The sequence below is a fragment of the Cottoperca gobio genome, chromosome 9 (genome assembly GCF_900634415.1).
Source record: "Cottoperca gobio chromosome 9, fCotGob3.1, whole genome shotgun sequence".
Lineage (NCBI taxonomy): Eukaryota > Metazoa > Chordata > Actinopteri > Perciformes > Bovichtidae > Cottoperca > Cottoperca gobio.
In genome coordinates, this window is record NC_041363.1 from 14373351 (window position 1) to 14397716 (window position 24366).

The window sequence follows — 24366 nt, forward strand, 5'->3', positions numbered from 1 at the left end:
AATGTACTGCTCATGTCCTTCAGCCATGGTTGTTAAAAAGATATTATCACCCAGAGATAGGTAGTGCACATACATGTAGAGGGACAAGTATGTGTAAAAAAAGTGTATTATTATGAATCTCTGTAAGAAGCCGTATGAAGACACAAAGTACATCTAGAACAGAACAAATAAAAGCCACAGACTGCTTTGGGTGTGAGACACCTCACGCTGTGGAGAGCGACTGAAATGCCAAATATAGAAAGTTTATTCAGGATTTGTGTCATCTCTTTTATCTGTGAAACAAATGTATGACTGTTATTACCCTCTGAAACAATGACAAGAAACCAGTGAGTAGGCAGAATCAACCCATGCTTTTATTTAATCCATTGCATATAAAAACTTTTTTTTCATTCTTTTTATTTATTTTTTTACATAAAGTTGTATGATCTACAGTGCTATCCAATAGACTGCAATTAACAAGGAATCCATTAAAATAACATTTTAATTGTCCTGTGAAACTTCCAGACAAGTTGGCATTCTAAAGACATAACCCAAAAAATAATTGTCCTGAAGACCTTTTTTTAAGTTACAGTTTGTGTTTTCCTTTCATACCATAAAAAATAGAACACATAATGAGAAAAGAACCCACTGTTTCCATTGGTCCAGGGCTGTTTAGAATCTACAGTATGTGTGTCAAAATAAGAGTCCCTGTTTTCGGACAAAGATGCACGCACCCACCCATATTCCCGAACCCCACCCACCCCAACCCGCCCTTCACTACAGAAATATACTAAACCCTTCTCCTGTCCAGGCAGAAAGATGTCAGTGGTTTTGGATATTGCAAGTAATGTGAGTGGAAGTGTGGGCCGAGCATAGATAAGCAACACACTGTCAGTGTTTCAGCCATAATTAATGCAGCAGTGGCTGAACATGCAGATGTGTCTCAAAGACTCTGTGCTTCGTAGGCTGTGGCCGAGTAGAGATCACACACTCCTGTCGCACCCCATTCAGTGTTTGTAGCTGTGATACAAGCACATGGATGGAGACAACACCGCAGTAACTCATACACAGAAAAGTTACTGCAATGTCGTTTACATCCGGCCGGTTGTGTCGCATCTTTGAGTGTAGTGGCAGGGTGTCAGGAAGGTGCGAGTTGTTCAGACCAGGTCTACAGCAAATACGACTCTTGGACATCCGGCTATAGGCCACACATCACTCAAGTAGTACATCTATGGCTTGCGGTTGACCTGAATCCCTGCACCGACAATACACTTTCTACCCAGAAACACTTTTTTTTTGATAGAGCAGTTTGTGATAGTAAAAAGGCAACATTTTCAAATTCACAGCAGGAGATCAGGCCAACCCGAGCCAAAAGATTCACTAATGCAGCAAAAGAGAACTAGAAAAAAAAAAAGGCTAAAGTAAATGACATGCGTTGATTTTAAGGCACAGCCCATGGCCAAGGAACAGTTTCTTTAAAAAAAACAATTTGGCTTTCCCCCTCTCTTCACTGAGCTACTTCTCAGATAAGCAACATGTCGATGGATCTTTTTTACACTTAAGCTCATGTGTAATAAACATTCTCTCAACAAGAGGTACGTAATACAGCCACACCATCACCAAAAGGGATGATAAGAATCAACCATTTACAACAAACGGCATTATGATAGTAATAACATTAATAATTATATATTATATACAGCACAATAAATATATGTTTGTAAACAGCGATAAAACCAGAACATTTTATTACAGGTAAGGGCATTGGGTGAGGATGGAAAAAAGAGAAATAAAATCTTGGCACAAAATGAAAGATTAAATAAAAAGTTTGAAATGACACTTAATTGAATCAAGCACTCGTTAAAAGTATTTCAAGTGTTTTTTTTCTTTTTGTTTTTTACATTTGTTGATTTTCTATATTTTATGTACACAGAGAAAAAAAAGTATATTTGGGTATTGTAACTGCCAAGCCTGTACTGTGGTCTATGCTACAGTTAAACATTTACTGTACCACCTTTATATTGCAAAAACGACTCAACAAATAGAAAAATACGAATAAATAATAGCATCAGGTGTTAAGTGAGAAATGATAAAAACATGAAAAAAGGAAGCGAGTCTTGGCCGAGGTGTAAGACAGCACTGTTCACGCCTAAGTGTGAGTGTTTTGGCGAGTTTAAACATTAAAAACATTAAAGTGGTGATATATGAATATATCAGTGCATTAAGAGTATCTACGTAGAGGATAGTCTGATCTGAAGACTACGCAACGGAGCTGATTGTCTTGTCGAAAACGAAGACAGCAACTGGGTTTAATGTTGTGATGGCAAAATGAAACATTTGAATGAAAAGTAAATTCATACCGCTAAACAGAAAATAAAGTTGCTGAGAACTGTTGGTGATGTGTATATCAATTAAAATGGGAAATAAAAATAAAATGACAATAAAAGCTTTAATAACATCGGTATAAAATCACCCCAGGAGTTGTTAACACCATTACTACAGTATTTCTGTATACTCTGAGCACTAATCAAGCTTCTAAAAAAAGGTGCTTTTTGTATCAACTACAAAGCATTGCATTGTCTCAGGATGTGTTCAAAAGAACTGCAGGCAACAATAATACAAAGTAAAGGCTTTATCCACACCACAAACCATTTCAACGAGAGTAAAGCATAGGACTTCCGGTTCCTGCTTCCTTCTCAGTGAAAACGCTCACCAAACTAATTTTCATTATGAATAGATTCCAAATTTAATCTCACAGGACTAACCGAATATGGGTATAGTGTCATGGTAATAGTAGTATAAATGCTATTGGAGCAAGTGCAAACACTCCTAATGTAATCCAGCTGTAAAGATACCCCTTCAAAACACTGAATATCTGTGACACATGTCTCCCCATTGGTTCTCTAATCTTTCTTGCTGACATGAGAAAGCCTAGGATTGCAAAAGTAAATTCTAGAAAATATCTGAATCTTACATACAGTACGATACAAAAATTAAAGAGGTCTAGGACAGCATCATGGCGGTTTAGATTTGAGCTTTGTATTAGTCAGGTTTTAAAGGAAGACTTCCACATCAGAAATGTGTCTCGAAAAGCTCCCAAGTGTGCTGCAGCTTTCATCTCTGCGGCGTCCCACCAGGTTTTCAGTGGAACGGCAGCTTATAATGCCTCCTAATTCGAGGGAGGAAATGACCTAACCGAGAGGGAGATTCTCCTTGAACCGTCTCTGTAGAGTATGGGCACTTGATAAAACACAGAAATACTGCTGAACTTTCAGGCAAGGCTGAGCTGAAGCGGAGGAAAGGAAAATGTGATATTACGTATCGTGTGAACGTCACCGAGCAGACTGTGAACTGCTCGTCCATGAACTGAACTTAAGCTTGTAAAGGGGAGGCGTAAAAGTTAAATAAGGACACATCACTTCAGTTCAAACGGGAATGGAAAGGAGTTTTCCTGAGTGCAAAAAAACTTGAAGAAGTACCGGTGGGCGTGTCTGAACGAAGCTGACAGGAGGAGTGGCCAAGGTGGAGAGCAGCGCACGCTTTGGAACCATAAACATTGAAGTATAAAAAACACAGACAGACTCCACAAAACCCAAAAAATATTCTATAAATAATCATCTGTCATTACTAAGAAGAACAGTTAATCAGGTGCTGTCCATAAACTGCTATGTGTGTGTGGTTTCCTCTTTCTCCTCCTCCTCTGCTACCTCTTCCTCCACGACACACGGTTGTGAGCAGGGTGTCTCCCCCTCTTCCGCTACCTCCTCGTCCTCCTCCCCGTCCTCCCCCACCTGTTCGTCCAAAGGAATCTCTGTTGATTCAGAGTCCTGTGTACAGAGTGTTTTAGAGTCAGTACAGCTGTTTTCCTCGTCCTCCTCCTCGTCCTCCTCGTCCTCCTCATCATCATCTTCTTCCTCCGGCTGGCTGCCGCTGTCTTTCTCAGTGTCCGACTCCCCGTCCTCCTCAAGGGTTAGTTCAAATTGGAACTTGTCCCCTCCTGGGGGTCGAGTGCCGTCCTCGGGATCGTCCAAAGCAGGAGAGGGGCTTTGGGGGATGGTGCTTTGGTACCACTCCCTGTTGTCTTCCAACGTGTCCAGGATGTCCTGGGCGTCCGGGTGGACCAGGTCAGCCCACGTCTCCCACAAAGGGTGTACGATATAGTCTATAAAACCAACCTACAGGATTGCATGGGGGGGGGAGGGAAAGTAGGTAATTCAGTGTGTGTCTACCCACAATATGCATGTGCATGTACAGTGTATTTGTGTGCGTGTGTGTGTGTGTTACCTGGCTCTTTTCTACCGAGGCGTTGTGTTTGTCACACATGGGGCTGATCTCCATGCCCCTCTCCCTCTCTCGGTCACCCTGGGTGAAGAACTCCTCAATGATGCGGTCCGTCCACTGCCGGTACAGCTGGAGAGGCTTTGTGGGGTTGCTCAGATCTGCACAGTGCACCATGTTCTGGAGAACCTGAATACAACAGTTTAAAGCTTTAAAAGTTTAAAAACACAGGGCACATGTTCCATGATTTAAAGTGAAGGACAAGAGTTCGCTCACAGCATCATTAACAGTGAAGCTTCCGGCTGAAATCATCACATTTCAATGAAATTGTTTTGATTAGTGGATATGCTCACAGAGGTGAAGTACATTTGTGCTGTGTTTTCAGCATTTAGAGTGCAACTTGATGAACTTTGATGAGACTAATCTGTGCTTCTAACACCATTAGGAGAATGGAGAAAACCTGAGTCCAAAATGGAGGAAGCTCGCATATTACTGTGTTGCAAGTATTCAACTAATTCTCTGAAGTTCCCAGGAGGCACTCATGATGTATTTTTCTAATGTGAACAGTTTTCAGAAGCCAAAGTGCTGCAGTAACTTCAAGGGGACCCAGGTGTGCTTTGAATATACATGAAGATCAGCAAAACACAGTGATGCAGATCTTGACGTTACAGGTCGGGAACTTGATTCTGACCTGTATCCTGTCAGAGTAGTTGTCCAGCAGCAACACACCAGAGCTGGTCACCTTCTTAGTTTCCACCATAGTTTTCAGATCAGCCAGTAGATTCATGTGCTTTGACATGTCTGTTGCTAGCACCTGGGAATACCAAGAACAATGGCATTAGCATACAATACAGAAAACAAGTGATTGATTGAATGTATAATGTAGTACACGTAGCACATTCCACTTAATATGGTTCCACTTACAATGTCAATGACCATCTTTCGCAGGGATTGTCTTTGTTTTTTGTTCAAGTTTTGGAAGATGTCACAGTTCTCCTCTTGTAGAAGCTTGAAACCAACTGCTAGATGGTGGTTCTCCAACACCGACGAGTCATTGTACATCAACGCGAGCTCTGAATCTGCACGGAGGACACAAACCATCATTTAGGAATTGTGCTTTTTCAGGTTATAAATAATATAATAATAAATAATATAAAAAAACATGACATTAACAGAATTTATGCATAAAGAAATTTAGATTTTTTTTGCCCTGGTTATTTTGTAAGGAATTACTATGCAACAAGGTCTTTTCAACAGAGAAAGGTGCTAATTAGAGATACAAAGTTCACTGCTAATAGGCCAGTTGAAATGTTATATGTGCTGCAGTGACGCATGTATCAACCATCCCTTGCTCTGTGAGTGGCAGAAGAAAGCACCAGTATGTTTTCCCACTCTGGGTCATTTGAAGGTCTTCTAGGTGGATTTAGATTTTCCATTAAGATGCATTAGTCTTGGCCACAGTGGAACAGAGCAGCAGAGGGGAGAAAGGGGCTCTGTTGCTCTGTGACTGACAGAAGAGCAGTCTGGTGGCTCCTACTACTAGGATGAGTCACATTGCCTTTTCTGCAGGGATTCCCTATTTGGGCTTATGTGAAGCACAACACAATGTGTGTGTTAAGTGTGTGAGACTATGCAGTGTCTTTTCAGTTCTGATAAGGTATTACTAATACCAGTGTATCCCCTAGGTTTACTGCTGTGGAGGGGCGCTCACTGTGCGACGGGGGGGGGGGGGGGGGAATTGAGAAAAAAACACCTTGAATTACAGGCGGGGCGCTGGGCCCTGCCAAGACAATGGTAGGGGAAACACTGAATACCCTTATGCAACATGCACTTGTGTAATGTTACAGCCATACCCAGTGGATATAAACTCTATTTGTTTGTGTTTTCCAACAAATTGCCAAATCAAGGCGATATTTGTGGCACCACCAGCCATGAGCGAGCGTGTCAGTTAAAGCAGAGAAATATCAGAAGTTCAGTCTCTTGCTTGAGGACACTTCAGAACAACACAATGAACCCTGTAAATCTGGTTAAAGGCTCAGTTCACCCATGTCCACCACTACCCTCGTTGGTAGCTAGTCATGCAAGATAGCTTTGCTGCTATTTTTCCAGATTTTTAGATATCTGTGTGATTGCTACCTTCATTTATAATGAAGGTGAATGGAATTTTGTCTGTGATCCTCACAGCAATAAAAGGGGTAAAAATAGGCAATATTTAGAAAACACTTTGTTCACAGTGAAGTCTGTGGTTTATCTGGAACAACGCTTCGGGAAAGATAGGATATTTTTACATCTGATCACCTCCACTGTATTGAAATGTCAATAAGTGTGGATGAGAATAACACATATATACAGACTGTTGTTAGTCGACTGCAGAAACAAAAACTCTAAAAACAACATACTTTTTAACCGACATGACAAACCTGTCAGTGTCTACTGAACAGGATACGTCAGTGCTGATTAGTCAGGGCAAAATAACACCTATCCCAAACTCTGATTAGTAAGCTAATTGAGGTAGAGAAGTTGCAACAATGGATACCTCCAATATTGTCTGCAGCTGCCTGCATGGTTAGACACTATTAGAGGCAAATGAAAAATACAAAAATACACAAACTCTGTTTTGAACATATTTTCTATTTGCGTGTGTATGTGTGTGTGTGTGTGTGTGTGTGTGTGTGTGTGTGTGTGTGTGTGTGTGTGTGCGTGTGTGTGTGTGCCAGAGAGGCAGAGGCTACATTGCGCATGTTCCCACCTGGGTATCAGACTGTGAGTGTGTGTGTTCGTGTTTGTGAATACGCACTAATGACACTGCTGTGCCACTGACGTAGCTGCGAAGACAGTGCCAAATTTAGACTCACTGGTGTTGATGAGGAACTGGTTGGAGACACCAGGATGGTCCACGTCGTGAATTGCACTGGCAAAGATGGCAGCTAGGATCTCAAGGTCTGTGAATACAGCCTGGAACAAAAGAAGCGAGCACAGAGGGGAGGAGGGGAGGAGGGAGGGCATTGAATCAAATCGTTGGACAAAAATATCCTTGCAAGTAAGAGCCATTGATTGGACTTCGAGCAGGAGATTGATTGAAGCTGATTGTGGAAGTGTGGGCTGTGTGTTTGTGCGTACATGTATATGTACTGTGTGTTCATTTACTTGGTGTGTGTGTGCACATGTGCCTCACCTCGAGGGCAGGGGTGGATAGCAGCACATGAGTTGACTGGGTGACGTCAGCAGCATGAATGTTGTTATGGTAGGCCACATCGCCATGATAATGGTCTTCTAAGGTCATCAGGTATGTTACAAAGGTGTCAAGCGGAATTTTAAATGTTTTTAACAAGTCTCTCTCCTACAAACCACAAAACAGGAGAGGGAGTTTAAAACAATTTTAGGACTCAACAATCATTTTGTAGTGATTGATTAAGAGAAGGAGAAGAAGTGACCATCCTTACCTGGAATATCGTGTACATCATGACTGTCAGTGGCCGATTCCCAGAGAACTCTGAGATTTTAAAAACGTTAAGGCCCCATTTATTCACAAACTCCATCTCCTGAAACAGGAATTAAGAGACACGATTAGAAACAAAACTTCCTTTTGTTCCTTCATTATTACCGGGGCCTCGACCCCAAAGTACATTTCAGATAGTGTGCACTGTATTTACGTGAATGTGTAACTTCAATTAGTTGCTGCAGTCTGTGTACACCGTTTGTCAGGACACACCTTAGCGAGTTCATCCTCGGTCTCGGTCTTGACTCCAAAGCGAGCGATATTAGAGTTTGTGAGGCTGGAGGAGTGTTGCAGCTTTTTCACGCCGCTGATCTGAGACATGGGCTTGTTCTTCTTCTCCTTCTCCTTCTGCGTCTGAGGGGTTGGCATCTCCACTTCATGTTGCTTGTCTGGAGAGGCCCAGTGAAACACAAGTGGAAGGTGAATATGAGGATGATGAAGTCTTTTGTTGTACACTTTATTTTTGGGTTTATGTTATTCAACCAGAAAAAGGTTTTCTAGTTTTCTCATTGTAAATAGTGGCTTAAAGAAAAAACTCTTGTCTATGAGATTATTTGTTTTAGAAGTTCAAACTGGGTTTTAGAAAACCAATGATGTACACTGCATGTGTTTGGCCATATACAAAACATGACATCACAAATATCACTTTTGAAGCAGAAGGAGATTTAAAAAACCAGTGAGTCCATCATGTGTCACTCCCATCCGGCAGGAGGCTGCGGTCCATCAGGACCAAAACCTCACGCCATATGAACAGCTTCTTCCCCTCTGCAGTTGGCCTCATCAACAAGGCCAGAGACCCCCCACTGACACTGTCTCTCCCTCCCCCCCTCTACACGTTACATTAACGTACTGCTCAGCCGGCCGCCCCCTACTGTTTATATTTTGTATATATTGTTAATTGTTAATTGTCATTTTTTTATATTTATGCACCAATGTTACCAGAGCAAATTCCTTGTAGGTGAAAACCTACATGGCAATTTAAATGATTCTGATTCTGATGTGTCTTAACTCACCCAGGAAGGTACTGGAGATGAACTCAGACACCTGGTTCCCAGAGCGGCTCATCTCTGATAGGTGAGTCAGCTCTCTGTTCAACATCCTCTTGAACTGTAAAAGACACACACACACACACACACACACACAGATGAGGGGAACAATCACAATTTGGTTTTTATAGAGGAGCCATGACACACATGCACATATTTAAAGAAATCTTTCAAAAACACAAGTCAAGAGCCAAATACACTACGCTCATTGACTATACATGTCCTCTAAATATGTTTGAGGCAAAGGGTATGAGGCAACAAATATAAAACCTTATATTTGATCAAAAATACATTTTAATGATGGCAGTGAAGAAATCAAATGATTTCATCATCATGGACCTTCCTGCTGGCCTTTTACTAACAGTTTCTTGAAATTTCCAGTCACATCACAAGAGCTGTGCCCATGAACATCACCATTTCTGGTTCAACAGACACACAGACACACACACACACACACACACACACACACACACACACACACACACACACACACACAGGTCAGAAGGCTACTGCCAGGCATGTACACAATCAGTAACCCAATTTCCTAGTTTCTTTCTTTCAATTTCAGTTTTTATCTGGTGCACTGCCTGCTCCTCCCTGCCTCCCCCTCACCCCATTCTCTCTTCTCTCTCCTGTGCGCCTAATTGGAGTGGCAGACCCAAATTTAGCTCTGGGTTTTGATTTGAAGATCAAATTGATTGACGTGGAGGAGAATGCTTGAAATCAGGGACTTTCCAAAGTGAGTTACAAAACGGTTTGCAGAACAAAAACCTCTCAAACAAAGTCGCTGCATTGTCTGAATCATCTTGGTTTAAGTTCAAATGCATAATTTACGTATAATGATTAAGTATATACATCAATATTGAGCACTTAAAATAGACCCTTACAACACTGCCGAGTGCTTACTGCGCAATTGTGTATTGACATCCTATTGAATAACACCCACAGGCATTCATTATGTGGCTTTTTAAGATGGAGACCCAAGAGGCAAAGAATCTGTGGTGCGCTTTTGTCAGGAAATAAGAGCCGGTAGAGTAGAAAAACAAATAAAATAAATGAGATTAGATCACTTCAATAAATGTAAGAATAAAAATATATTAGATTTTTTTAGAAAGATTTGTGGCTAAACTTAAAAAAAGAAAAACATCCGTCCTAACACCAAAAAAATTAGGTGCAACTCAACCACCCAGAGGGTTGTTGACCTAAAAATATCTTTACAGAGCTCTAAGAGTTACTGCTTCATTCCATCTAAGGGAGCCCTCGTGGCATTAAAAAACCTGAAATGACCGAGAAGTATTTAACAATTTACAAGAGTAGTAAAAAATGTTGTGCTTTTAAATTCAAATTCACTCAAAACGTTAACTACGCATGTTCCTTCTCTTTGACATCCAGCCATGTCTAGACGTTTCAAAGTACAGTGCAAGCAGCATCAGCTCTCCCCATCACAGATGCATCAAAATGGATGATGGATCCAGAAATGTCACACCTTTAAAGCATTGTTCAATGAGCGACATGTTGGCGAAGAGCTACCTACACTACGTGCTTTCTCTCGTCCAAATCTGTGTCAAGGATAAACCTCAGTTACAAAAACACTTCCACTCCCTGGAAATGAATTATATCAATCGCATTAAAATAGCTGTAGAAAAAAAACACACACCTGAATAATTAATTAGAATAGACTAATCAGAGACCACATCTTACCTTTATATATCCCCAGGACACAGAGAGCAGATAATTTGCTTCAGGCATGTTGACAAATTAACTAAATAGATCCAGAAAGGTACAGGTTTATCTGCAAAAATACAGTTTGGATGAAGAAAGCGCTAGCGGACAAAAACAGTCCGCAGCTGTGGCCAGTAAAAGACTTCAACCTGAAGAACCTTCAGAGCTCGGTTCAATGTCCATAAATCAAGCATCATGTTCCTGTCCTGCAAATATCCACAGAAATGAGCCCATGTTCCAGGCAGCGGAGAGGAACAGCAGATTCTGAGAGGGGAGCGGTGGGAACGTACAGCAACCCAAAGATCCGATGAGAGCATATCATGACAACACACACAGTGATACACATGACATGTGCACACACACACACACACACACACACACACACACACACACACGCACGCACGCACGGATACAGGACACACTGCTGAGGTTGTGAATAATTGATGATGGTGCGGATGCTTGGTAGATGCCAAAGCACCAGGACAGCAAAATAAATTCTGTCAACAGCTTCCAAACAGGGCTGGCTGCCTGACTGCCTCTGTGTGTATGACACAAGCTCCCATGTGAAGAGCACAGGCTGCTTCTCTCGCTGTGTCACACAACAGCAGCAAATCAGGGCCCAGATATGGAAGAAGTGTGAGCTCATCATCACCTCTGATTGGCTTGGATTGGAACAGACTTGAGGTCACCTGCTGTGTGATTGGCTGAGACTTAAGTCAGTGGAAATTGTACCCCTTCCCTTTCCTTCCATTCCTGCAGTGCAGCGGGAGGTGGTTCTGTGTTCTAGTGCGTGCATGTGAACATACATCACATGCTATTGTGCGTGTGCGTGTGTGTGTGTGCGCGTTTGCCTGTTGACTGACCTAACCTTCTGTGCAGTATGATGTACAAGCACAAGTTACCTCATCCAACATGATACAATATTGAGGTCAGCTTTCATGCCAGTATTCATGTGAGATGAGTCACAGCAACATCACTGTTAAGATGATGTATTACATAAAAAACAATTCATCTTGCAAAAAGAATGAGCGTCACAGTTATCTGAAGTGGGCTCAGAATTCACAGAATCTGAAAGCATCGTGTCCATACAGGCTGAGCTTAAAAGGTTGTCGCTTTATTTGGAAACAATGATCATGGAACATTATTGAAGGAAAGGTTTTGATGGAGCTTTACCATCAGTAACAGTACGAATGGACTCTTTATGAAATAAATTGTGGGTAAATACAATTAATATGCTAATTAATGAAAATATTTTGTGTCTCTGGCAGTCATTTCTATTGCCACCTAATTCAATAGCACTTAATTATCTGTCAGTTTAATGCTGGTGCATTTGATAAACTAGTCTCATAGAGATCTCCGTTTCAAGAGAATAAAAAAAGATTTAAAGTCAGACCGTACATAAATCTCTGTAAAGCCAAGCGGATCATGGCTGATCACTTTCTGTAACTTCATCATTATGAGCCTCTTTCACATTGTTGTCCTTAGATACATTGTTATTGTACAAATACTGATAATAGCCACTGTAACGATGATGGGATAGTATGACAATACATTAACTAGAATTAGGTACAGGTATAAAAGTTGACCGAAAATTGTATTTATTATTTAATAAATACAGTTTTAGATTCTACAGAGAAAACATAGTTTAATCTTGAATCTACAGTCTAGGAACCCGTGATGTGTGATTTTGAGAAGAGGTTGCTTCTTTCTTACTTTTAGTGTGTGGGTGAGGGCATATGTGTACATGCATGTGTCATGTGAATGGGATTGTCCAGTCGATTGAAAAGGGACCAAACCTGTCTCTGCTTACTTTACACCCAACCTCTACAGCCAGCCAGACGCTGTGAGTAATTTACAGCTCCGCTGTAGCAGATGAGACAACTGGCTAACTGAGATCCAGCAGCTTTGATCATCTCTGAGCCAAGCGGGTCAGCACAGGCCAACCACACACACACGAACCCGCACGCAGTTTACACGCTGCAGAAGTGTTCAGTATACACAAAAATAACGCCAACAGACACCCTTCCTATTCACACAAACTCCCTCTCCGTCATACACACATATTGATAGCTTAGCCAAGAGGTGTGAACACAAACTATTGGGTAGAAATTGGAAAGTGTCACACCAAGCTAAGCTGTGACTTGTGTGTAATTTGCTCTTCGGCAGAGTGACCAAAAATATCCACTCCCTGCTGTATATAGCTCATAGCACCTCCAGATCTCTGTTGCATTTGTTTCTTTTCCCACATTGCACATTTATTCTGGTAGCAGACGCCCTCTCTCTACAGTAACCCGGAGAGAAAGAACACTGTAATTGCCGCTACTCTTTTCAATGAATGTCCCACTGACTGACAAGTACGTCTGCTGTCCATTCATGACCTTAACAGCATGTGGAGAAGGAAATATATACCGTATGTAGGAAGCTAAAGGGTAATGGTCAGGGGTAAGACAACAGTGCAATATATAAACAAAAAACTAATAACAGAAAGATAAATATATCAAACTCACAATGGAGATAGGCAAAGAGCCATTCTAATCAGTGTAGTAGGAGTTCTGACAAACAGCAGTAAATAAAGCTAACCCTCAGTTCAGAAAATCCAAAAGACAAAACCTACCAGCAACTTGTTCAGTCACTGAAAAATGACTTCGACCTGCACGTATAAGACGAACAGAATGATGACCCAATTCAGAAAAGACACAGCAATACAAAGTACATTAAAAACTAAAAAGCATTTGTATAGGTGTCGATTATCTACATTGATCAGGAGCTGCTCATATCGCAAAAAAAAATATTAGAAAGAATGAATTGTACTACATTTCTATTAGTGGTGTAAATACTAATATCACAAAGTCTGCCACCAAACGGTTTCTTCTCGATTAAATGCAGGAGCCTGCAATCAATATGAGACGATATCATACAGTATGGCCATTTAACACAATCAATTACATTTATATCAACTCACAAAAAGCAACTAAAATATAATTTGACAATTCTATTTATGTCTCTGTAAGAAGGAGGTGCCCTTGGACGGAAATGGTGACAAAGATGTCCCGTGCAAATTTCAAAATAAAGATGATGATATGTATCGATTGATGGTATTGGATCGTTGATCATCGAATCAAAAATATCGATCCAGATTGATGTATTGTTATGTAATAGTGTATTACATTAGAAGTGTAGTATAGTGAAATGAAAATAAGCATTGTTTGAAGAGTATGTATTTCAGCATGTGTGAATGCTGCAACAGCATAATAAATCTGAACATGTCTTCTCTCCCTGGTGTGAGATCATTTAGGACAAACAGGTATGTCACCTTGTTGGACCTACTGTTATAACATCCCCTGGGCTTAATGTTTTTAATAGAGCAACTCTGAGAATGCTGATATTCAAAGGTGACGTGCATTATTTGCCCATTTTATGTCAGAATCTGATTGGGGTTATTGCTGAGGGATGTTGAAAGCAGAAGCAACTGCTTTCACAGAACAAACTCAAAACAACAATGTGACTGCTAAAGCACTAGTATGGATGGGGATTTTCACAGGAATGTCACTGGAAACCACACACAGAGGAAATGAGGGGCAGAGTTTTCTGTAATAAAATGTTATTTTCATCAAGGGTATTCAATTTTAGAGTTTCTTTTTAATCTCACACTTTCCTTCATTGTTGAATTAAGGATTATGTTGAGTGTTGATAAATGAAGGTCTGCAGGATACAGACACAAAATAAAGGCTATTACCTACAGTATGTGTGTGTGTGTGTGTGTGTGTCTGTTGCTGGCGTGAGATAGCATACTGGTTGGGCCTGTGGCTGTTGCTATGACAACCAGGGATAGCTGTCCTGGTAAGCAATAGTGAGGTAGTGCATGTTACAGTTTTTTTCTTTTAATCTTTTCACTTTTAAATGAGGCTGATGTCCCGGTCATGCATGTGATGGTCAACATCAGCGTGAGTGTGTGCATTTGTGTTATTCCTTTGTCTGTCCGTCCTCTCTGCCTCTCTTCTTGGTCCACCCCCCTCATGTGACATCACGATGTGTGACATCACCAGAGCTCAGAGCTGATCAGAATTCTGAACGGCACAGCAGCCTCCCTACCTCCCGCCCTCCCCGCACACACACACACACGCAAACGCTCACACACATTTATACACACACTAGAGGCGACTGAGCATGCTCACAGCACAACTCCCTGCCTGCATGACGATGCATCACTAACACACATAGAAAATACAACACAAATAGTCCAATGTGTGCTTTGGTGGCAGAGTGATGAAAAAGGAAAGGGGCTTGATGGCAAAGGAGCGCGTCCCACACACAAGAGCTAATGTCTATTTAATATAATACTACAACCGTTAAAATACACCAACACAACCTATAAAATATTGGATCTATCTGCTCCTGCTAATGTTTATAAAGTTGTGCTACACATCAGCCTGACCTGTCATATAGCAATAAAGCCCATTTCACTGCTGATGACTGGCCATACAGTACTTAGTACATCGAGAGAAATTTAATTTTATATTTCTTTGTGCATGTATGGACACTGTAAGTGTAGATTGATTAAAGCGTTTGCTTAAATATTGTATAAGAGAGGACTTAAAGTTAACCTGACACAATGCTCTTTGCAACCAAATGTCAGATTTTTATGACAACCACAAATACATTCTGATTCCTGTAACAAACATATATGTAAAGTACATATGATATAAAGTATATCATAGTGTAACCTTGGGTAGAGATCATTATATATACACTCTGCATCACATATACCTCTAAATATGTAACCATTCACTAAATAACACCGGAAGTGCATTCATACAATTGAAGTCTTGCAGAAAAAGAAACAAAAGCTATATCAATAAGTCCAACAGGTGCCATTATGTTGACCTACAGAATTAAACTTAACAAGTTGGTATAAACTTGTTTTGTTGTTGCTATTCTTACCTTGTTGGAGGCCATCTCGCTGACAGAGTGTCTTGTCTGCAGCGTCTCCAGCTGGTCCAGACACCAGTCCAGCTCCTCCAGGGTCTCAGTGGCCAGTTTCTGGTAGGCCTCCTCTGTAGGGGCAAGACAGGAGGGCAAGGGGTCAGTAAGAGCCCGCTTCAGAGGGCTAGGGGACGGTCCGGGGTCTCCCACCCCACATACAGCTAAGCTGGGATACCCCGAGTAGACACATGGGTGACTCTTCATACTGGACTGGTGAGCCAGCTGTGTGGGCCTGGAGTAGTCCTGTATCCTAACCCACAGATGAGCAGTCACAGGTCAGCTGTAGCAAAGCTCACTGATTCCCTTGGAGAAAATAAAACATCCAGTGCAGTCCTACAGTTCAAATCCTGGATTCTTCCTTTTAAAAATAAGTCAGATCCAATCCCATGGAGTACAGTTGCATGTGATGGATGGCAAACAGCCACCCCTGAGTCAGTTCTGGGTGTCCAAATGAATGTTAACAGCAAGAAAGTCACAGCAGAGAATACAGGGGTAACCCACAGAGCAATAGGAGCAAACGCAATTTTTCTGAAATCTCACACAGACAGAGTCATTCACCATCTCCCATACACAGCACACATATTACAGTCAGTGATCTAGGTGTGAAATGTTTTCACTATTATTCATAAGAACGATGTAATTCCAGTCATGTAGCAGGATGAACAGCAGTCTGCTTAGCAGGCCAATGTCTGCCATAGGAGGGATGGAGGGAAGACAGGGACGGTGGAAAAGAGGATCCAGTGAGAGACTCAGAACCATTCAAGATCCATGTCAATATTGTCAAGCGAGGAACCAACACCAGATTGTTCACTGCATCCTGACATGGTTAACAAATACAAAGACATCTCAAACAGACACGGGCACAAGACGAAATGCTAACCATAACACATCATGATTTTGTCTCCTCAGCCTCTCTGCTAATGAAAACATCCATGGTATCCGGAAAGCAAAGGGTATAATCCGGTGCTGTGTGTGTTGGACAGTGTTTCCTATAGATGCTGTGTGTATAGGGGGTGGGCTTCTGTTGCTTCGGTGTCCCTGGTAGCCAAACGTGCTGCTCTCCCCAAGCTGTACCTAAAGCCTGAGAGGACTGCACTGTGGATGGGGAAGGGAGAGTGACAAAATGTGGACTGGAGTTTTAGAGGAGTAGAGCCAGAGCTGGCAGCTCCCTATACTGTGTGTGTTTGCATGCTAATATGTGTTCAGCATACAAATACACCAAATCAGAGAGGTAAACAAGTAGATGGCTGACTATATGGTAAAGATGGCAGTGCTTAGCGTCACAAGCCCTCCTTATATCCTTTAGTTTCTTTTCATTTGAAGATATACCTCTCTCATAGTCAGCATATGTTAAATGAAAATGTCACCTTGTCAGAAGCAAATTAATATCGATGCTTTGACTAATTTGGGAAAGCACAGTTTTTTTTAATGCTATGTGATCTGTAATCCGGGAGGAGGGTCACTTGAGCTGTAATTCAATTACACAGATTGAGAAAACAGATTAAAATACACGAGGACCACATTTAATCACATGATGCCATATCAGCTTAATGTTTCAGTTAGCATTTAGACCCCATCACAATGTACTACTACCACGTTTGGAAACATGCACACCATTTTAGTTTTAATGTTATTATAGTATAAGCATGACCACTGACCATCTCTTAACCTTTTCACCTCCTATTCTCAACAATATCCCCCCCTCTCCTGCTTCATTGTCTTTGACAAATTTTTCCCTCCCTCCTTCCGTTAGTCCCTTTCCTCTCCCACACTCCTTGTTTCCTCTGCTGAACTCTGAACATCCTTCATCCTCCCTCTTTTGTCTCTCTCCTCTTTCTTTCTCTCAGTGTCCCTTTCTCTCTCTGTCTCTCTCCCTGGTGTGGTGTCAGTGGCTGGGGTGCTACTCTTTCTGACAGCAACTGCACTGACGTCAATGACATTCTTCTCATGCTTAGTGCGACATCAGACACCGGCGCTCGGAGAGGCCACTCTGCTGCACAGACGCAGGGCTGCAGCCAAACTATGTACCGGAACACTTCGACAGTGAAGTCGGACTGTGAGAGGAAGAGGAGGAGCAGAAAGGAGAAAAAATATGCAGCGACAAGGAGACAAGAGGAGAGGAGAGGCTGAACTACTAAGAAGTAATATTGATGTGATATCAATTGTTTAGTATAATACATGTTGTAATTCTATCGTGCATCAGCCCAAATGATTGGATGTTCAGCACCTTGAGTTACATTTTCAGATAGGATTGTGTGCCAATTACAAAATGAACCCATAGCATACTATGTATTCCAATGCACTGTACCACATGTGTTTCTATGTAATGATGTTTAGTCCTCTTGTGTTGTTTTATAAAAAGAGTTTTTTTCCCACCACGTGGAGCTTCAAAATACACCGTTGATGTCCTTAAACCAATGTTGTGGGGATTTGAATGGTATGGATAAAAGGACAATATTGTTCAAATATTCATCTTTAGTACCTCCACTCTGCCCCATACGGATAGAGAAAGAACCGTCCATCACATTAAATCATCTAATAGATTTTTAGATAAAATATCCTACTTATTTGGGAGCTTATATTATCCCTAAACACCTCAAGCCCTGCCGTTTCCATATAAAGTACAAGATGCAATATCAAGGAGAGAGGGAAAGGGAGAGTCATTTAGAGAAGTGGCCTCACTTATATTAACGTTAAATCCAGAATACAAACCAAAAGTTTTAAAAACTCTAATATCATTTTGGATTGAGTGTATGGGATGTTAAAGGTCAAAATAATAATGTTCACATAAATGAATTGCAACTTTGGAGCACGAGTTGTTGTTGCCGTTTGCTCTGCTTGTCTCATACTGAAGTATTACAAATAAATGTTTCTCTATTTAGCTTAGCATAGATGATTCTAAAATATCTTCTTCATCTGAACAGTCAACAAAGTCAATAACTGATGACAGAAAAATGACAAGCAGGAGAGGATGGCAGTGGGATGAGCATAGATATGAAAGAAGAATCTAATCTAGAAGAAAAGAGCAAAGAAGCCTAAATGTAATCCGTCTTTAGTTTGCTAGCATCCTATCCCTGACTGATTTACTGAGTAACTATTAATTATATTTCCTTTATTGTCTTGATCTATAAGATGACTTAGTCACGGCCTCAGAAAGCGTTTCCATTACAAGCAGTCAATACTCACAAACAATCGTGCTCATGACTCACAGCTGTCACCAGTTTATGGCACGGCCCATAATGGCTGCGCACCAGTATATGTGTTCTAAATGTAGCACAATGTCACCAGTTCTTCATACATAAGCAGGTTATGTATCAGAGGGGAATGTGATTCATGGGAGGAATGTCTAGACAGATCTCCCTCAAATGTGGAAGAAGAAAGTACTTTTTGTTTTTTTACCTTTTAGAAATAAAATGTATGTTTTTACCCCTTTTACAATGTGCATGACGGGATTTTACTAAAAAAAAACAAAGTGAAATTATTTATTAATGGTGGCAGTTATATGGTCTCTCCTGCTTCACCAGCTAGTTTACAACCATTGATCTTGATAACAAGCAAAGTGACTGTCAAGCATGAGTCTATTCTAGCCATCTTTCTTTAGCTTGTCTCTAAGAAATTAAGTGGATTCAGAACGTGGAGATGTGGAGCTTCACCGTCGCAAAGGTAACATCCACTATGAAACTGCCTTGTGGAATATACAGGCAGGCTTCACAAACTGTCTGTCATGGTCTGTATGCATACGATGGCTGTGATATGTCAACTTGCTAAGTACCAAAACAAAAGTAGACACTGAGCAATTGTTTCTAAGTGAACAAACCTCTCTAACTTTTATCTTTTCAGAAATTGACTCAAGATTTGAAAGCATCTTGGCTGTGTAAACAAATGATAGAAATCAGCAAAACACCAGCCACTGACTGAATATTTGCTCTTGGTTTCCCAGTCATACAGTCCGTTTTTCTCTGTTTTTCCAGTGAACCAATTCTCAGCAAAATATGTTATCCATATTTGTATTCTGATCATGTTGGATAATATGTTCATGTTCTCTGGCTCCCTGCACAGCAAGGCTTTGTTTGCCAGCTCCTCATCACCACCATGCTGATATTTTACAATAGACAACAACATCAATATAACAAGGGCAGCGTCCTGTAAATCGGTTTTAATCTAGTTAGCCTCCAATTTTAAGTAAAACAGTGCACACTTCTACTTCCACAAATACTTTTAATGCGGTAACACTTTACTTTACTTACTCCCCCGATTTAGCACTTAATGTAAAATAAGTAAATAAACATCTAATAAAGGGTTTATAACACACTATAATGTTGTTGTGAGCAGATACAAGTATATTTTAATGTACAGTATTTGTCACATCTCCTATGAAACATATATCTGCTTACAACTACACCATGGTGTGTTATAAACCATTTATTTAATGTTTATATACCGCTTTTAAAGACTAAATAGGGAGACTTCTTTTAAAGTATTACCACTAATGCTAACAATATTAAAAACATTTACTTTTTCTTTAGCAAAATGTATTCCTAAGTCCCAGAACACATATCTATTCACGCATACACAAACACATACACACATCGAGGACACGAGCCATCAAGCTCTCCACGTACCTGTGAAGGTGGTCTTGGTGATGGGTGGTTGGTTACACATGGGTGATCTCCTGTCATGGGGGAAACAAACACATACTGAAACATTTCCATCCCAAAACAGTACATACTGTAGTTTACCTCAAAATATTTTATTTACAACTACAGACTGATACTAGTAAAGGATAACCATTTCCCTTCTTTACTTTCTACATATGTAGGGAGCTCTGTAGCAGAGGGTACCCTTACAGACTACTGTTGTTGTAGTATTCAATAAGAACAGCAGAGGGCGAGCAAAGCCAGAGTGTGAGTGAGCACTGGACAAATCGCAGGTAAGTGCAGCATGTGAATAAATTCAAAATCACTGCCACTTCTTAGTGCGTCATCACATATTGTGACATGCTGTGATACAACCCTACAGCCACTACTCCCACTATGACATATTTCATTTCTCAGTTTCAAACACAAAAACAAAAAACAGTAAAGCCGGCAACTTACTTATTGGATGCTCTGTCTTGTTGTATATTAGTTAATGCACCAAAGTTGTTTCGTACAGTTCTCAAGCTTGCGAGAACCTGAAGGGAACAGGAACCACACATCAATTTATGACAATGTAAAATATGAAGAAAATGAAAAAAGAAACATTTTTTTATGGGTTGGAGTGCTCACCTGTGCAAATGGCGTTACAATCATATCATCACCATGACTGAAAAACACAAAGACAGTGGCTCTAACATTAGCTGCAGTTGTTCAGTATATTGACATTAAACAACAGAGGAGTGTGCTCATGAGCTGAAAAGGTCAAGGGGAGGGAGGAGCGGGGGTCATCACAATCGATTAGTTTCGGCATCTCTGATGCACTCAATCACAGTGACATGTTTACTCATCACATCAGCTACCAGCTGAGGCCCTACGTCACAATGCGTAAGAGTTGTAAACAGTTTGAGGTGTCAATAGGGATTTGTTGGTGGACATCTCTCTGTACACGTAAAGGAAGTTCAGTGAATGGCAATATATTCTCACAGCAAGGACACTGTTACACCTGCAAGCAAGTCTTTGCACCGGCTTTACCTCCATGTCCCTCACACAGTCACCCTTTCACTGTGTCATTTCCCTCTCTTTACATTCCTCCCCTTCACTGTCCTAAACTATATCCCATAGGCAGTCATGATTTCATATTTTAATGACTTATTTATCCAGAGAAGAAAATAGCTGAGCAGTTTTCAAGCCCTTGCATACATGGCTCCTGAAGTTAGTGGAGTGCTCAAGGGCACCTCAGTGGGCATTGTTAAAAGATTGGATAGCATTATTCAGTTCAATTCAAGCTAAAGGAATCTTAAACAGTACACTTTGAGTCAGAATCCTGCTGACCCCTGAGCCATGTTATGACTGTGAACACTGTCAACATTTGTTCAGGTGACAGCAGTGTGTTAGTGTCACGGAGCTCTCATTCTACTGCTCAGTTCTACAAGGCTGCAGCCACGTCATGCACACACCCACTGGCACGTGCGCTGACATGCCTGGTATGAAAGTCAAAGGGGACGCAGGATTGTCATGTGCTCCTATCACAAGACAAACAGAAGGTATTGAAAGTAAAGATGACGGGCTATGTACTCTATGAGAGTGACGTAAATAATCTTTGTAGATAAGAGGAGAGGCAAGAATATGTTAGGAATACGGCTGTTCACCTTTTACTGTGGCCTTTTGGAGGCATGTACAGGCTGTCCCTGCTCTGTTTTGATGTTTTCTTGGAAAGAATTTACTCTGAGAAATATCTGGACTATATTTTTCTGAAGATTTCTCTTTGTTAGGTTCTTTATGAAACATGCAATTTAATTGTGTACACTTGATTGTGAAGTTGTATTATTCATTTCATAAAGAGAGCAAGACAAGTTGCCTCCTGCTAGCTATCTCAAGTGTCCTTGTTTATGCAATTTAGCAAGAAAAAACAATATGAAAGAATGATGCATAAAAGGATTTAGTGGATAGTAGTCGTAGGTCATAGAAGGGTTATTGGTTTAATACTCCAGAGCAAAAAGCAGCAGTAAGGAGGAAATCTACGGTTACTGCAGGACATTATTTTTCATTCACTTGTGTATTTGTCTTTCCTTCAGGCTGGATGGAAATGTTATATTTTCAGTCAATATTTGTATTTCTTGTAGCATTAGGTGTACAGTACATGTAACTGGATAGCAACCACTGTGTGGGAAAGGAGGAATGTGCTATCAATATATACTCTGACCCAGAAGATACCAGTGCTAGTTTGTGTGTTTTATCATCATGAGTGTGTTTCACTACCGTTAGAAGGCAATGCGGAGTTAGTATTAAAGACACATGATCAAACGATTGCAGAACTCTAAACAAATTAAATGCAGCACACAAATCCATCCCATTATTCTTATGAGTTATACAGTACTAATCAGTAATTTGGCAAAACATATCGGCCACTTAAACCGTGCTCGTGACTGACCACCTTGTTTATGCTACTGGTTATGGCTAAGAATAGATGTGACAGCACACAATCAGCTGTTGGTCCTGCAAACATCCCAAGAGGTCAAGATAGCCGCGTGGCAGCTTTAAGACCTGGTTCAAAGCACATTTAGCCGTGAACGGATTCAGAGAGGCAGAAAAAAAAGCAGAATTAACCACATTTAGCACAATGAGGAGCATTTTGGGTATATTTTATGAAGGTTGAGTTGGAAGCAAAATACACCACACACTTACATGTCACTGGCAATGGAGGAGTTTCGGGACATAGACTTGGGGGAGAGGTCGTAGTCACTGTCAGAGCGGTAGAGGAACGACTCTCTCCGTTGGCTGTGGACAAAATTTGCCTGCAGGATGAGGCCTGAGCCCGGGCTGGCCATGGGGTCCAGGGGGCTGCGACCTGATGACGTGCCATTGTCCACGTCGAAACTGCATATGGAGAAAAAAAAGAGAGGGAGAAAGAAACAAAGATCAGAAACTGATAATGTACGGATGATACTCGGTATTGTGATATGATAAAAATGCAGAAATTAAACATTATTTCAATCTTGCACTTGAAAGATCAAGCAACATTTGTGATCAGATTCAGTTTCCCAATGCATCCAGAAAAGTTAATATTATTATAATGCCAAACAGCCAAAACTCATGGTGCACAATCTGTGATGTTCATTCAAAGGATGAGGAGAAGGATGTAGTGATGCATTCTCCTCAGAAACAATTTAGACAATCTGACCACCAACTGAGTGCACACCATGCATGAATAAATCTACTTCTAATAAGGTGCAGTCTGTAACAGAATGTACTTATGGCTGCGTCATGTAGCTGCTCTATCCATGTCTAAAGAAATCACAGGCTAATGCAATCACTAATTACATGTTCGAGGTCTTGATGTCTTCAGAGCTGACTCACATATCGACTAAACCCACATGAATATTCTTTCCATCACAGCAGCATAGGTGCCATATGTTGCTGTTAATTGGCACCTTGATCAGAAGCTGTGACATTTAAAGCATAATATGACGGACATTGTACATGACGTAACTACCATGTAGGCTTGAGGGCCCTGTGCTACTCATGCACAGCTAGGTGACATACATTTGCTTTATCATTTGAAATTATAATCAGTCCGTCAGTTATTATCTTGCTGATTATTGGATGATTATGATTGATGGGAAAAACATTTGGCCCCATCACCAACAGTTAGAACTAATGCAGCAATATTCAAAGCCCCCCAAAAAACAACCACAAGCAATATTCTTTGTTTAAACTCTGCACAGGGCCACAGGGAATACCTCTGCTCTAACAGTGCCACTGACTCACAGCTGAAAGGCGTTTCTAAACCAGTGACACTATTTCCCACTGGGATGTCACAATGAGCTCCTAAGTCTCCTCAGTGAATGATCGCCCAGGTGATGACTAACGCCTGTCACCAGGGATATCTGCCTCATCGCTAAGGCTATCACGCAATCCCATAATCCCATCTAGTGTGGAGGCTAAGGTCAGGAGGGATTCCTCCAAGTGCGAAACTTACGCAGGGGGATGACGTCCCCTTTGTCACCACCATCATCCTCACTTTGGAAAACAACCACACATTAATCCAATATCATCTAAGACTTAGTCAGTAAGGGACACCCTGCTCATGTAAGCGCCATGTTTATGCATGTGGAAGAGCAGAGTGAGTGTACATACAGTACGTGTGTGTATGTGCGTTGTAAGTATGAAAGTTAAAGTAAACATCCAACTAACAACTAAAACATTCCTTGTTGTTACACAA

General features: G+C 41.0%; 1 protein-coding gene across 6 annotated transcripts in view; it reads right to left on the reverse strand.

The window, feature by feature from the left end:
* Positions 1-327: 327 nt before the first annotated feature.
* pde4d (phosphodiesterase 4D, cAMP-specific) overlaps positions 328-24366 on the reverse strand; it is a 156269-nt gene continuing 132230 nt past the window's right edge. For 4 of the 6 annotated variants that reach the window (XM_029439345.1, XM_029439343.1, XM_029439347.1 and 1 more), the window contains 14 exons: positions 22830-23021; positions 20775-20811; positions 20604-20680; positions 20130-20179; positions 15466-15578; positions 8770-8863; positions 7970-8145; positions 7701-7799; positions 7433-7597; positions 7113-7212; positions 5182-5336; positions 4949-5071; positions 4264-4446; positions 328-4154 (listed from right to left, as the gene is read on the reverse strand). In XM_029439345.1, the coding sequence (XP_029295205.1) occupies positions 3645-4154; positions 4264-4446; positions 4949-5071; positions 5182-5336; positions 7113-7212; positions 7433-7597; positions 7701-7799; positions 7970-8145; positions 8770-8863; positions 15466-15578; positions 20130-20179; positions 20604-20680; positions 20775-20811; positions 22830-23021 (2074 nt within the window). In that variant the 3' untranslated portion in view covers positions 328-3644. Of the gene's footprint in view, positions 4155-4263; positions 4447-4948; positions 5072-5181; positions 5337-7112; positions 7213-7432; positions 7598-7700; positions 7800-7969; positions 8146-8769; positions 8864-10503; positions 10572-15465; positions 15579-20129; positions 20180-20603; positions 20681-20774; positions 20812-22829; positions 23022-24366 lie in introns of those variants that run through there. The other 2 variants (XM_029439344.1, XM_029439348.1) reach the window with 2 other exon arrangements.